Source organism: Bidens hawaiensis, unplaced genomic scaffold (assembly GCF_021521415.1).
Source record: "Bidens hawaiensis isolate Kalapana, Puna unplaced genomic scaffold, B.hawaiensis_p1.1 tig00017586_1, whole genome shotgun sequence".
In the NCBI taxonomy this organism is placed as follows: domain Eukaryota; kingdom Viridiplantae; phylum Streptophyta; class Magnoliopsida; order Asterales; family Asteraceae; genus Bidens; species Bidens hawaiensis.
Window position 1 is genome coordinate 100,240 of NW_027492663.1, and position 12,698 is coordinate 112,937.

A 12,698-nucleotide genomic window follows, 5' to 3' on the forward strand; every position below is an offset into this window, starting at 1 on the left:
TAAAAAATATTCAACTTTTTCTTTCACGAATCGTGCTTTGAAGCAATGAAAACATTTGATAACATGAAGAACCAACCTTTCAATTATATTATTCTAATGTACAGTCGTACAGACCCATCTTCTTTAGATCAAAACCAGCTATAGTTCAAACTATTTAAACCACCCTATCCAAATCGATACTTAAACCATGAACCAAACCGTACTGAATCATAGCCGACCAACCACATAACAATCCAATCTTCGCTCCGTAATTTCATCATTCTAGTATCCATTCTTATTCACATAAATAGACCTAAAATAAGTTGAACAAAAATGACAATATTTACAAAGTAGAAGGACCTTACTGAGTTTCCTCCACAGCAAACCAACTCGAGTGAGTCAACTCAGTCTCCCCTTCCAACACCACCAGCCCACCCCCTATCCCTCTGCAAACAAAACTACACCATTCTCTATCACATCACTAACCCTAAATATTCCACCTTTTTATTTTAATCTTTTCAATTAAAGCCCACAATCTAACGGCGCATATTAGCCAACATCTCCATCATCCTCTTTCTTTTTCTTCTTCACTCACCCCTTATCACCTCAAGATCCCCTTTTTAGGGTTTTCAAAACCCTTAAACCGCCTGCAAAATTAACCAGCTTTAACACTCTCGTCTTCGATTCTCATCATGTATTAGCCAAATTCAGGTAATTAATCAGTCCAATTTCAATACCCTGATTCTAATTTGCCCTAAAGAGTAATTCTTGGTTTAATGATTTAAATTTGTAATCTTTATTTAGGGGTTTTTGATGGTGATTGAAAAGATTGCTAGATTAGAGTCTGTAGATAGTATGTCAAGTGAAGAAGACGAAATTAAGAGAAAAGGTGTTGAGTTTGATGAATATGAAGATGATGATTGTGATTCGGGTGCCGGTTCGGATGAGTTTGATTTACTTGAGCTCGGTGAAACCGGTGAGGAGTTTTGTCAAATCGGGGATCAGACGTGTAGCGTTCCGTTTGAATTGTATGATCTTCCCGGGTTAGAAGATATTCTATCAATGGATGTTTGGAACAATGTTTTGACTGAATCCGAACGGTTGAATCTTACCAAGTATCTCCCGGATATGGACCAAGAACATTTCATGAGAACTGTGAAAGATCTTTTTACGGGCTCGAATTTTCACTTTGGTGTTCCGATTAATAAGCTTTTTAATATGTTGAAAGGAGGGTTATGTGAACCGAGAGTGTCGCTTTACCGACAAGGGCTCGTGTTCTTTCAAAAGCATTTGCATTATCATGTTATTAGAAAGCATCAAAACACCATGGTCAGTAATCTGGTTCAGACCCGTGACGCTTGGTCAAAGTGCAGAGGGTACAGCATTGATGAAAAGATTCGTGTTTTGAATATCTTGAAAAGTCAAAAGAGCTTAATGTATGAAAAAGCGGAAGAATTTGAAACCGAGTCTGAAGAAGAATCTGCAGACGGGTTATGGAATAACAAGAAGATTCCGGGTCCGGGTTCGGGTCGGGGTCAGTATCTTGAAGTAAAGCACGGGTCTTTGGGTTCATCATCGTTTCTTGAAGAAAAGTCAATGTATGATGTGACTGTACATCCAGATGCTAATTTGAATGATAAATTTGGGAAGAAATATAAAGGTTTTAGTGGTGAAGAATTTCAAGAAACATTTATGAGTAGAAATAGGGTTGTAAATCAGTTATCGGATATTAAAGTGTTGACTGCAAAACCGTCTAGCTCAAGATTTGGTTATGATTATGGGAAGAAAGTCAAGCCCGATTATAATCAGTTTGATAATCAACAGGATCTGTTTTGGAATCAATCATTAGGGGAGCCTATTGATCTATACGGGTATGTTGATTTAACTTTTAAATTGTCCATCACATTTACTTAAGGTCATTTTTGTCATTGTAGGCATTATTACTTTAAAAAATGGTTAAAGTTGCACGAACAATAAATTATGATTTTGATTGTTTAAAATAACAATAGCCTTTAAAGCATACATCCAACTCTGTATCAAAGAATATATTCAATTCAGAGGTTATGATAATATGATTTTTGGCAGGGGTGTGCACGAAACCTAAATAACCGAAACATAACCGGAATAACCGAACGCAATAAAAAACCGATGGTATGGTTGTATGTTTTTTCAAAAACCAATTTTCTTGTTCGATTTTGGTTTTGCTATCAAACAAAAACTGAACTGCACCAAATGGAACCAAAAAGACGAAAAACCAAATTTATGTAATTTATAAGCACCAATATATAGTGTTGCCCAAAAATGATAGGTCCAAATAATCAATCATTCATTAATTAACAAAAAATTGGGCCCAAAGTTTCAGGCCCAAATTCATTATTTTGGGCCATTTTTTGACCGAAATTTTCAAGCCAAAATGGTGAAACCCAAAAACTGAATTTTTGGGTTGAGCCCAAAAGGCCAAAACCGACCAAGTTTGGTTTTTGGTTGGCTTTGAGCTCAAAACTGACCCATGCAAACTACTAATTTTTGGCATATGAACCACAGGATGGGAATGAAAAAAGGTAGAATGGTCAATACACAAAATGGAGGACGAGTTGTGACAGCTGCTGATGGAATGAAAATGCTAGCAAAAGGCGAAGAAACAGAATCAGATTCATCCGAACAATTTGGTGAAGATAACGATAATAACCCTCTAATGAGAAGCAAATGGGCTTACCCAAGTGGCATGAAATCCCAGCCAAATTTCAAAAAATCAAAACTTGATGGGCCATTACAAAATTCAAGAAACAAGGGTAAAACACACAGTAACAACCTTTTTAATGGGCCGAATGGTGATGCATATATTGAAGGTGTGTTTTCAAGGAAACCGTACTGGAAGAAGAGAAAAGGAGAATTTGAAAACGACTATTCTACGCTTCCGTTGTTGCACATTAACGAGTATGCCGCTGATGAGTCCGTAAGACCCGCCAAAAGAGGTCAAATGATTGACGTGTATGGTCAAGATCATTTGGGGTCCAAGAAACGAAAAGCAAAGGATGAATTGATTTACATGGATGATCGCTATCAAGGAAGTCATAGTCAACTTACTGTCGGGAAAAGGAAATGGGTCGAGGATATTCCTTTCGAGAATGTGATTCCCGAGCCAGCGGTAGTTGATATAACCGAAGAAGATGCAGATTTCGAAAATTTTGAAAATAAAACACAGAAGAAACCGTTTATCTTAATTACCCCCACGGTCCACACGGGATTTTTGTTCTCGATTATACACCTTTTATCGGCCGTAAGAATGGCAATGGTAACTTTACTTCCAGAAGATAATATAGATGATGAGGCAAAGCCGGAAGTTGAAAACCCAACTGTCCCATCTTTGACTGTTAAGGATATAGTCAACCGGGTCCAGTCAAACCCAGGTGACCCGTGCATTCTCGAAACCCAAGTACCCGCTTCAAGAGTTAGTAAGAGGGGTTTTAAAGATATTCGCTTCAAAAACCGCACCTTTAGGAGCAAAAGGATGGAAAGCGCTCGTTTCGTATAATAAGCCCGCTAAAACTTGGTCATGGGTAGGGCCCGTTTCTCAAGTTTCACCCGATCATGAGCTTGTCGAAGAAGTAACGTCTCCGGACACATGGAAACTTCCACACAAGATGTTGGTCAAACTAGTTGACTCGTTTGCTAACTGGCTAAAAAGCGCTGAAGAACCATTGCAACAAATCGGAAGTCTGCCCCCTCCGCCTTTGACTTTAATGCAAGCCAACTTAGACGAAAAAGAACGGTTCCGAGATTTACAGGCTCAAAAAAGTCTCAGCACGATAAACCCGAGTCCAGATGAAGTTCGCGATTACTTCCGTAAAGAAGAAGTTCTACGGTATTTACTACCAGACCGGGCTTTTGCGTATACTGCCGTCGACGGTAAAAAGTCAACGGTGGCCCCGTCAAAAAAGGGTACGGGTAAACCAACCTCGAAGGCCCGTGACCATTTCATGTTGAAACGGGACCGCCCGCCTCACGTAACCATTCTATGTTTGGTTCGAGACGCAGCTGCACGGTTACCAGGAAGCATGGGGACGCGTGCCGATGTTTGCACATTAATTCGTGATTCACAATACATAGTAGAAGATGTTTCGGATGCTCAAGTGAACCAAGTGATTAGTGGTGCATTGGACCGTTTGCATTATGAGCGGGACCCGTGTGTGCAGTTTGACGGTGAACGGAAACTATGGGTGTATTTGCATCGGGAGAAAGAAGAAGAGGATTTCGATGATGACGGGACTTCGTCTACTAAGAAATGGAAACGCCAGAAGAAAGAAGCGGCTGAACCGTCTGATGTTAATAATGATGGGACCGGGGAGGCAACGGGGTTTGATTTGAGTATCGAAGCGTCAGGTGTTAATATTGATGGGGCCGGGGAGCCAACGGGGTTTGATTTGAGTATCGAACTGTCGGGCGTTAATAATGATAATTTTGAGGATGGGGGAGGGGATGATGATGATGTTGAGATTTGTGTTACTTGATGAGTTGTGGTTTAAGGTAATGAATGTTTTGGTTTAGTAATAATGGTTTTATTGATGGCTGGTTAATTAGTGTTTATTTTGGTGTTTTTGTTAGTAATGATAAAAGAAATGCACATGAAATTTTGACATACAAAAAGGGAATATTTGATGGTTAATATTAAGTTTGGTGGTATATAGGTTTTGTTTTTATCTATAACTAGTATTTTTAACCCTCGAGTTGCGGGGAGGGGAGGTCGATTTGAATGTTTCTAAATGCAATAAAGAGTTCGGGTGTAGAGTCACAGACTCTGTTACAAAATATTAAGGTTTCTACATATATGTATCTTGTCTAAGAACATATCTTGAATTATACCATTAGAGTTAAGTGCCATTTTAGTACCTGTAGTTTGCCCAATTATGCAACGTTAGTATCGTTTTTGAATTTTTTGCAAATGGCTACTTCAGGTTTGTAAAACTTGCATTTTTAGTATTTTTTTTTCTAACACCGTCTATTTTTGTTTGTTAAGTCAGAGATATTTTGCCATTTGCAAACTCTAGGGGCCATACTTGCCAAACACACAAACCTAACCAATCCCATCCCCTCTGCTGCTCATCTCCGCCTCGTTTCTCACCGTTGATCGAATCAATTGGCTAAATTCCCTCGTCAGCTGTAAGACCATGATTCAAGCGTTTACTCGCATCAGTATCATTTCAAAGGATTAACTTTACCATTAAACATGAGCTAAAGACCCAAATCAAATTCATTCAGTTGTGATAGGTCTTGGCATATATAAACTCATCTAAAATACCCTCCGAAATTCACAGTCTTTCAATTACTCTCTGAACAATCTAACTTCAGACGAACCGAAACTCCAAGCTCGCGAATCTCCATCAATAATTCACCCATCCGGGTAATTGTTACAAGGCTTCCACTCGTTTTCATGCTTTAATCAAAAGGCCCCTATCAATTTTGATTGATAGAGGCGCTTTGTCGTTCAATTGGAGTAATTTGATTTCTAGGTTCATTGTTTCAATTTTGGGGTTTCCTGTTTAAAGTGTTTATTTATAAATAATTGCAGGGAGTTTCTAACCAGATATAAAGGGGGGAGAGGTTTAAAAGAAAAGAAAAATAAAGAAAATAACAAATTTACTAATGTACCCTTGACTTAACAGACAAAATAAACAGGGTTAGAAAAAAGTATTAAAATTGCAAGTTTTAGAAATATGGAGTAGCCATTTGCAATATTCAAAAACGATACTAAATTTGCGTAATTGGACAAACCACAGGTACTAAAATGACACTTAACTCATACCATTATTAAAAAACCTTAAGGTTTGCCTTTGACACATTTGGTTTCTTAACTCTGGATGTCGTGGAAACAAAGTTCAGCGGCTCATGCATAGTAGAATTGGATTTGCTATCCAAAAGGGGGGTTCGACGCAGCTTGTTACCCGCTTACCTGCCACTCCATTGTAAATAGTTGGATGTTTATAATGTAAAGTAAAATTAATGTAAAAATAAAAATAAAAAAATTACAAAACTTTATATGTTAGCCAAATATAATGATTTTACAAATTGTGTTCCTTTCGGATCCATGAGAATTAGTTATAGTATGTATGCTACAACAGCTTGGACAGGTAAAAGGAGAGTGGGTTAAATAAAATTTAGGGCTTGACTCGTTTTTATTTATTAAATTATATAAAAATTTTATTATCTTATATATTATAAGCTCGGCTTGAACTCGTGCGCGTGCAATACCTTAAACGAGCCAAAGCATGGCTTGAGCTTGGCTAGGTAGTGTGAAATTAATACATAGAAGTCCGAAAGAGGGGGATATATACAATTGTTCCAACTTAAACATGCACAAGGCTCGTTAGGGCTTTAGGAGCCTAAATGATTTTCCCATACAAGGCTCGAGCTCTGGCTTCATAACCAAAAGAGCTTTATTTGAAGCTCGAGCTTGATAATGTTTGGCTTGTTTCAAGCTTTTTATTATTCTGATCTCAAGTAGCCTGCATGCGGCTTAGCTTGTTTGCATCCTAAATGAGAGGATCAAAATCTTCTAAGGTTTTGTTCTATATGAAGATTTATATTATGTGAAAAAAACATTTCAGACATTCCACAGGCTGTATATTAATATAAGCCTATTTTTTATTTTGCAAAATTATGACGCTACTATATTTAACCAGTTTAATAAGTGAATCGTGTTTCGACTGACTTGCTTAATTTAATTGGTCAACTTGCAAAGCTGCCTAACTAAATAGGTCAACCCACTATCTCATCAAATACATTTTTTAACAACTCATCAACCCGATTAACAATCACATTTACAAATTGATTAGAAAAGGTTTAGATAAATGCATTTGACAAACCATGTTCAGGTTACATAATAAGTGTGCAAATTAGGATTGCTCGTTTACACACATAATATATGGATCATGCTCAGGCTAAACAATTCAACCCGAAACTCAGTCAAGATTGAGACCTCTATATACAAGTATATCACTCATATTGTGCGTAAAGATACCCACTTTTTAACAAATTCACAACCAAACAGAATTATATATAAAAAAATCAAATATGAATATCAATAAAACAAAATTTATAATCTGGTTCTATCAAAATCATTCCCTATAAAATCGCTACAAAAATGTGTTTTTTCTTCTCATCTTTAAAGATTTCTTGGAATGTGAAGGTTTTAACAACCTTTTAAAAGGAAATGGCACGGGTCGCTTTGAGCCTCCATGTTTTCTTCTAACTCTCCCTGCATACAAACAATTCCATGTAAGTATTATATGGTAATTAAAGTTTTTTCTGACAGACGGCGGTGAAAGGTTGTGACCAGCAAGGTCAACATGACAAAAATTCAAAAATTAATTTGTTGTAAAAATCCGCATAAAAAATAAGCAAACTCATACATCATGAAAAAACCACAAATAATCTTGGGTGTGTTGTAGCATAAAGTGATATCAGAATGCAACTAGCATGTATAGATTCACAGATACATTATTATTCGTGTATAGAATAAACATATTTAAGATTTAGGTGAATATAAGTAGATAAGCGACCAAATATTCGCATCTCATTGCTATACGTGAAATGTGTTCTGGCAGACCATACAGGTATAACAACACAATGGTCACTTTCGCTATTTTCTCTATAAAATAATATAAATGAAATAAAATTTTAAAAAATATTGAAAACACGATAGCATGTGGAAAAAAAGCCAGTTTCATGAAGTTGATTTAAAATAATATATGTATAAAAAGGGAACTGCTAGCAAGGAAGCGGGAAATAAATATACATGTGTCATAAATTCATAAATAGATTAGATTTAGGTTTTAATGATATAATTACAATTTATATGAGTGTGGTAAGCGGTAACTAAGTTAAGTACCTGATGAAGACTTCTGTGCAGGCAAATGATTCATCCGACTATCATCTTTGACCTCTACGTTGACTTCCATCGACACTTCTAATGGCTCATGAACTGATGAAGACTGCTGTGCAGACAAGTTATTCATATGACTATCATCTTTGACCACATTGACTTCCATCGACACGTCTTCTGATGGCTCATGAACTGATGAAGACTGCTGTGCAGACAAATTATTCATATGACTATCATCTTTGACTTCCACATTGACTTCCATCGGCACGTCTTCTGATGGCTCATGAACTGATAAAGACTGCTGTGCAGACAAATTATTCATATGACTATCATCTTTGACCTCTGTGTTAACTTCCATCGACGCATCTTCCAACAGCTCTCGAACAACTGAATCACAACCGTTGATTTGCAACTCATTGTGAGGTCTCAAAGTGGTTAATGCACTGGAAGGTGCAGTTGAAACATTTTCCCGTATTACACTCGTGTTTTCTTTTAGAACCTCTTCATTCAAAGATACACCAGAAGAGGGCAAACATGAAGTGGCAAGTGTAACTGCAACATCTTTTGTATCACTCCTGTGTTCTTCTAGAACCTCTTCAGGAAAGCATGTTTCTTTTGTATCACTCATGTGTTCTTGTAGAATCTTTTCAGATAAACATGCTTGTTTTGTATCACTCATGTGCTCTTCTAGAACCTCTTCAGGTAAGCACACTTCTTTTGTATCACTCGTGTGTTCATCTAGAACCGTTTCAGGTAAACATGCTTCTTTTGTATCACTCGTTTGTTCTTCTAGAACCCCTTCAGGTAAACATGCATCACAGAAGCACAACATACTTAAAGAAGCATAATTTTTGGGATGCTTAAACAAATATTAATTAGTCGTAGGAACCGACCAAACTGTCCAAACCAAAACAACTTGGCTGGTTTGAGATTCAAACGGTTCGGTTCGGAACTCGGAACCAGCTTTTTAACCTTCATTAATTATAATTTTGTTTCCATTTTCGAAATGTGTATGTGTAATATAATCATGAACCGTCTTTATCATATTCAAATTTTTAATAGAAACTAATGATTTTGAAAAAAGAAAACTCGATTCAGACCCCCAGAGCCATTTAACCCAACCAACTCGGTCAGTTTGTTTTGTCAAAACCGGTCAAGCAGGGTCATGAATAAGAATGTAAACAAACCAAGCCACTCGTGAGGTACTCGAGATCGGCTTGCTAAAATCTTGAATCAAGCTGAACTTAAACGAGCTCAAGCCCAAGCTCGAGCCTAAAAATGAGCTTATGTAATAAACGAGCTCGGCTTAAATACATTAAATACAAAGTTATATAATTATTAAAAAATTATAATTAAAATCTACATATATATAAAAAGTGATTTTAAATAATAAACATGCAAAGCTGAGCTTGGAAAACTACTCACAAGCCGAGCTCGAGCTTTAGAAATAGAACTCAAGCTCGTACTCGAGCTCTAGTAAGTTAAATGAGCTGAGCTTAAGGCTACTCGAGCTTGGATTTGACCCGGCTCGCTTACGACCCTGCTGTGAACACAAGCAACTATAAATATAGCTTCCATCGTTGTGAAAGCAACTCTTTTGCGCATGTAAAAAGATAAGAAACAAATTTTGTATGCCATAAATTATTTAAGCAATTGTGAAATCAGTGTGGTGCAACACTATTTCTCTTACTCAGCTAAATACCTGCTGCATTTGACGCCGGCATTGGTGGAAACATAGAGGCATTGGGAGACAATTTGTTGGCTTCCTCACCCTGAATATCAGAAGAACAATTATCCTCAAATGAGACCAAAACAACTGGATTTGGAACATCATTACACATACTTTCACTTTCTTTTTCAACAATAGCAATTTCTTCGTGCATGTCCTCATGCCCTTTTCTTTCTTCTTCAACAATAGCAATTTCTTCATGTATATCCTCACAAACTTTTAAAGGCAGATTTTGCTGCTCGGGTTCATCTATAATCATAGCACAAGTTTCATCCGCTTCAACACTTGCCAAAGTTTCAAGATTTTCATTTTTTGATGAGATGCCACAACTCCCAACTTTTAATAACCTATCTCCCTCATGAGAATCACGCAAATTAAAATCTAGTTTTGTTTCGGTTACCATATCAGTGATTTGCAACCCATGTGATGGCAATTCATTAATAACTGAAACAAAGTCAATTGCTTTGTTGACTGTTTTCGGTTCTTTATTTGAATCCGCAAATGATTTTGCCATGTCATCTAGTTGTAAATCGCCTTGGCCACTGGAAATCGGGTCCCACTTAAGCCAGTCATCAAAACCATCATCGTTTGATGAGATTAATTCAGCCTTAATGGCTTCTTTGTGGAACTTCTTCTTCCTTAAAGAATTCTCTAGTAATGTTCTGCAGGATGTGTATTTTAGACATAAATTGATATTAGTTGTGCTAGCAAATTCCACATTTCAGATAGTCCTTTGTCGGTGTTCATAATCTGATAATCATACCTACATGTTTTTGAAACGGATGCTTTTGCACGCTCAATTGAGAAACCAAGTAAATATGCTAGATTCGCAACATCATATGGTCCTCTAAATTCGGTTACAGAAGCAGCAGCACTTGAAAATATTATATTTTTCCCTCTTGTCCAATCCACCAAAAGCTGCAAATATCATTTCTTGAGTTATATTTATATGTCTGCGTGTATAACAAGCTATGAAGATAACTAATGCTTGTATCAAGTGTAATGCAATAAGACTGCATTTACTTTATGTTGATCAAATTATCATTTAGTTATGTGAGTGATTACAATGACAAGATTAAGAACATGCACATTTGACACTGTTTTCATAAACCAAAAAAGTCTGATTCATATACAGGTTCATCAAACTCAGCAAATTTTCATTTCATTTAAGCTATGTTCTTACAAAATAGCATCAAACTATACTCAAAAACAGAAAATATAAGATGTTACACACTTATACCTTAGCATTGGATACCATCTGTCTTCTCAATTGACGATCCAGAAGGCCTGAGTATGTAATTTCAAAGCATACTCCTCTCTGCATATTATCAATTATATGAATATTAATTAATAGATCTATAAACATGTTCAAATATAGAAAGCAGTGTTGTGAAAATCACGATTAGTCACCAAATAATCGCTAATCGGTATTGCTACCGATTCGATTTCACCCAATCGGATTAACAAATCAGTAGTTGGTCAAAGCCAGTCCAGATTGGCCCAAATTGTTCAAAAATCGGACAATTTCGGTAAAATTGTCAAAACTGGTCAAAAGCTTTAAAGTATTGGACAATTTATACTTATTAATCCAATCCAATTTATAAGTTTGAACAATTATATATAAAATTTTGATTTGTATGTATGTATGTGTGTGTGTGTAAGTGTATTTTGAAAAAATACATAGAAAATTCCAATCCGATTAATTGTGATAGTGAGTTCTACAACACAATAAGAAGATATATAAAACATAAAACAATGACCTCAATTGCAGCTTTAATCAGCGGCTGTTTCAACCGAAACCGAGTCTCCGAGAAATCAATGGCAATTATATCAACCTAAACATAAGCATATCAGTCACAGCACCAGTATCGTAAATTTCTACTATATAGGGCTCTAAACAAAACAACACCTTATAATTTTTACAAGCCAATAGATCAAACAACTCCTTATTAAAAAAGAACCCAACCCAAGTAAAAACTATGAACTAACAAAACAGTATAATTATCAAATAAACTTAAACACTAACAAAGAGATTTATTTACGCCTAAATTCATTATTTTTAGACAACCTTTTTTATGGCCCAAACTTTTCAAACCCAAATGCCAAAACCGGAAAAATCAAAACTAAAAACCGAAACCAAAATGGCCGAAGAGTTTTCAAAACTCATAAACCCAACAAAAACCAAAAAACCGAAACAAAACAATTTTTAAAAAACTCAAAAACCAAAATTTTGGTTTATGGTTCGGTTTTAACTCAAAATCGAACCAAACCAACGAAAATCCAAAACCAAAAGAACTGAAAAGAACATTTTTTAAAAGAACTCAAATACCAACATTTCGGTTTTTGGTTTAGTTTCAGCTCAAAACCCAACCATACTCAACTAAAAACCGAAACCGAACGGTTTATAAAAACCCAAAAACCAAAACTTGGGTTTTTATTCAATTTTAGCCCAAAACCAAACCGACACCAAAAAATGTCCTAAAACCGAACCGACCTACGCACACCCGTACCAAACAATACCTCATAACTTTTACAGGCTAAATCAAACACCTCCTGCTTCACCGGCCTCACCGCGACAACATCGTAAGTTTTCAACACCGGATTTCCATTATTCAAACACGCTCCTTGCGCCGGAGTCTCCACAACCACCGTTATCCGCGTGTACTGCCGAAACGGCGCCGTATCTGGCACATTAAGAAGCTGTCTATGAAAATTAACGGCGTTAGAAATTGACGGAGACACTTTGAGAACGGACTCAAGAGGAAATAAAGCGATTGAACAACGGTCAGCTTCCGACATTACGCCGGTGATGGTACGGTTGTATGCGACGCCGGAGTAGCCTAGTTCCATGGCTTTGATTGTGAGTTTTAACCGTGTGGACTTGGCGGTGGGGGTATTTTGTTTGGGGGATTCGGTGTATGGTATATTAAGATCGAAAAACGCCATTGTTACAGAAGAAATTAAGCAATTAGGGTTTTATTGACGAAGAAGACGACGACATAATAATAAGGTTTATTAGAGGTTTAAAGTATTGTGTGAGTCCAGTTTTAGTCCCCTCATTTGTTTTCCTTACAATATGCACCCAACATATTCTGCCCTGAGTAACCA

General features: G+C 36.6%; 1 protein-coding gene and 1 pseudogene across 2 annotated transcripts; one reads left to right on the forward strand and one right to left on the reverse strand.

Moving 5' to 3' along the window:
• Positions 1-632: 632 nt before the first annotated feature.
• On the forward strand, positions 633-4,498 carry LOC143554319 (uncharacterized; annotated as a pseudogene). Its single transcript, XR_013138991.1, has 3 exons — positions 633-690; positions 784-1,850; positions 2,524-4,498. The product of XR_013138991.1 is annotated as an uncharacterized LOC143554319 (transcript).
• A 3,447-nt stretch (positions 4,499-7,945) lies between these two features.
• LOC143554320 (uncharacterized) lies at positions 7,946-12,536 on the reverse strand. Its single transcript, XM_077044101.1, has 7 exons — positions 12,111-12,536; positions 11,351-11,425; positions 10,831-10,908; positions 10,354-10,508; positions 9,564-10,252; positions 8,013-8,659; positions 7,946-7,960 (listed from the first exon to the last, which is right to left on the reverse strand). The coding sequence occupies exons 1-7, from the start codon at positions 12,534-12,536 to the stop codon at positions 7,946-7,948; spliced, it is 2,085 nt and encodes a 694-aa protein (XP_076900216.1).
• Positions 12,537-12,698: the final 162 nt, after the last annotated feature.

What these genes read in the sequence shown, in the direction of transcription:
- LOC143554320 (XM_077044101.1), bottom strand. Translation starts at nt 12,536, where the DNA reads ATGGCGTTTTTCGATCTTAATATACCATACACCGAATCCCCCAAACAA. An exon ending in AGATGGTATCCAATGCTAAG is followed by an intron (nt 10,509 to 10,830) that starts GTATAAGTGTGT and finishes TGATATTTGCAG; the next exon opens with CTTTTGGTGGATTGGACAAG. An exon ending in TCCGTTTCAAAAACATGTAG is followed by an intron (nt 10,253 to 10,353) that starts GTATGATTATCA and finishes CACATCCTGCAG; the next exon opens with AACATTACTAGAGAATTCTT.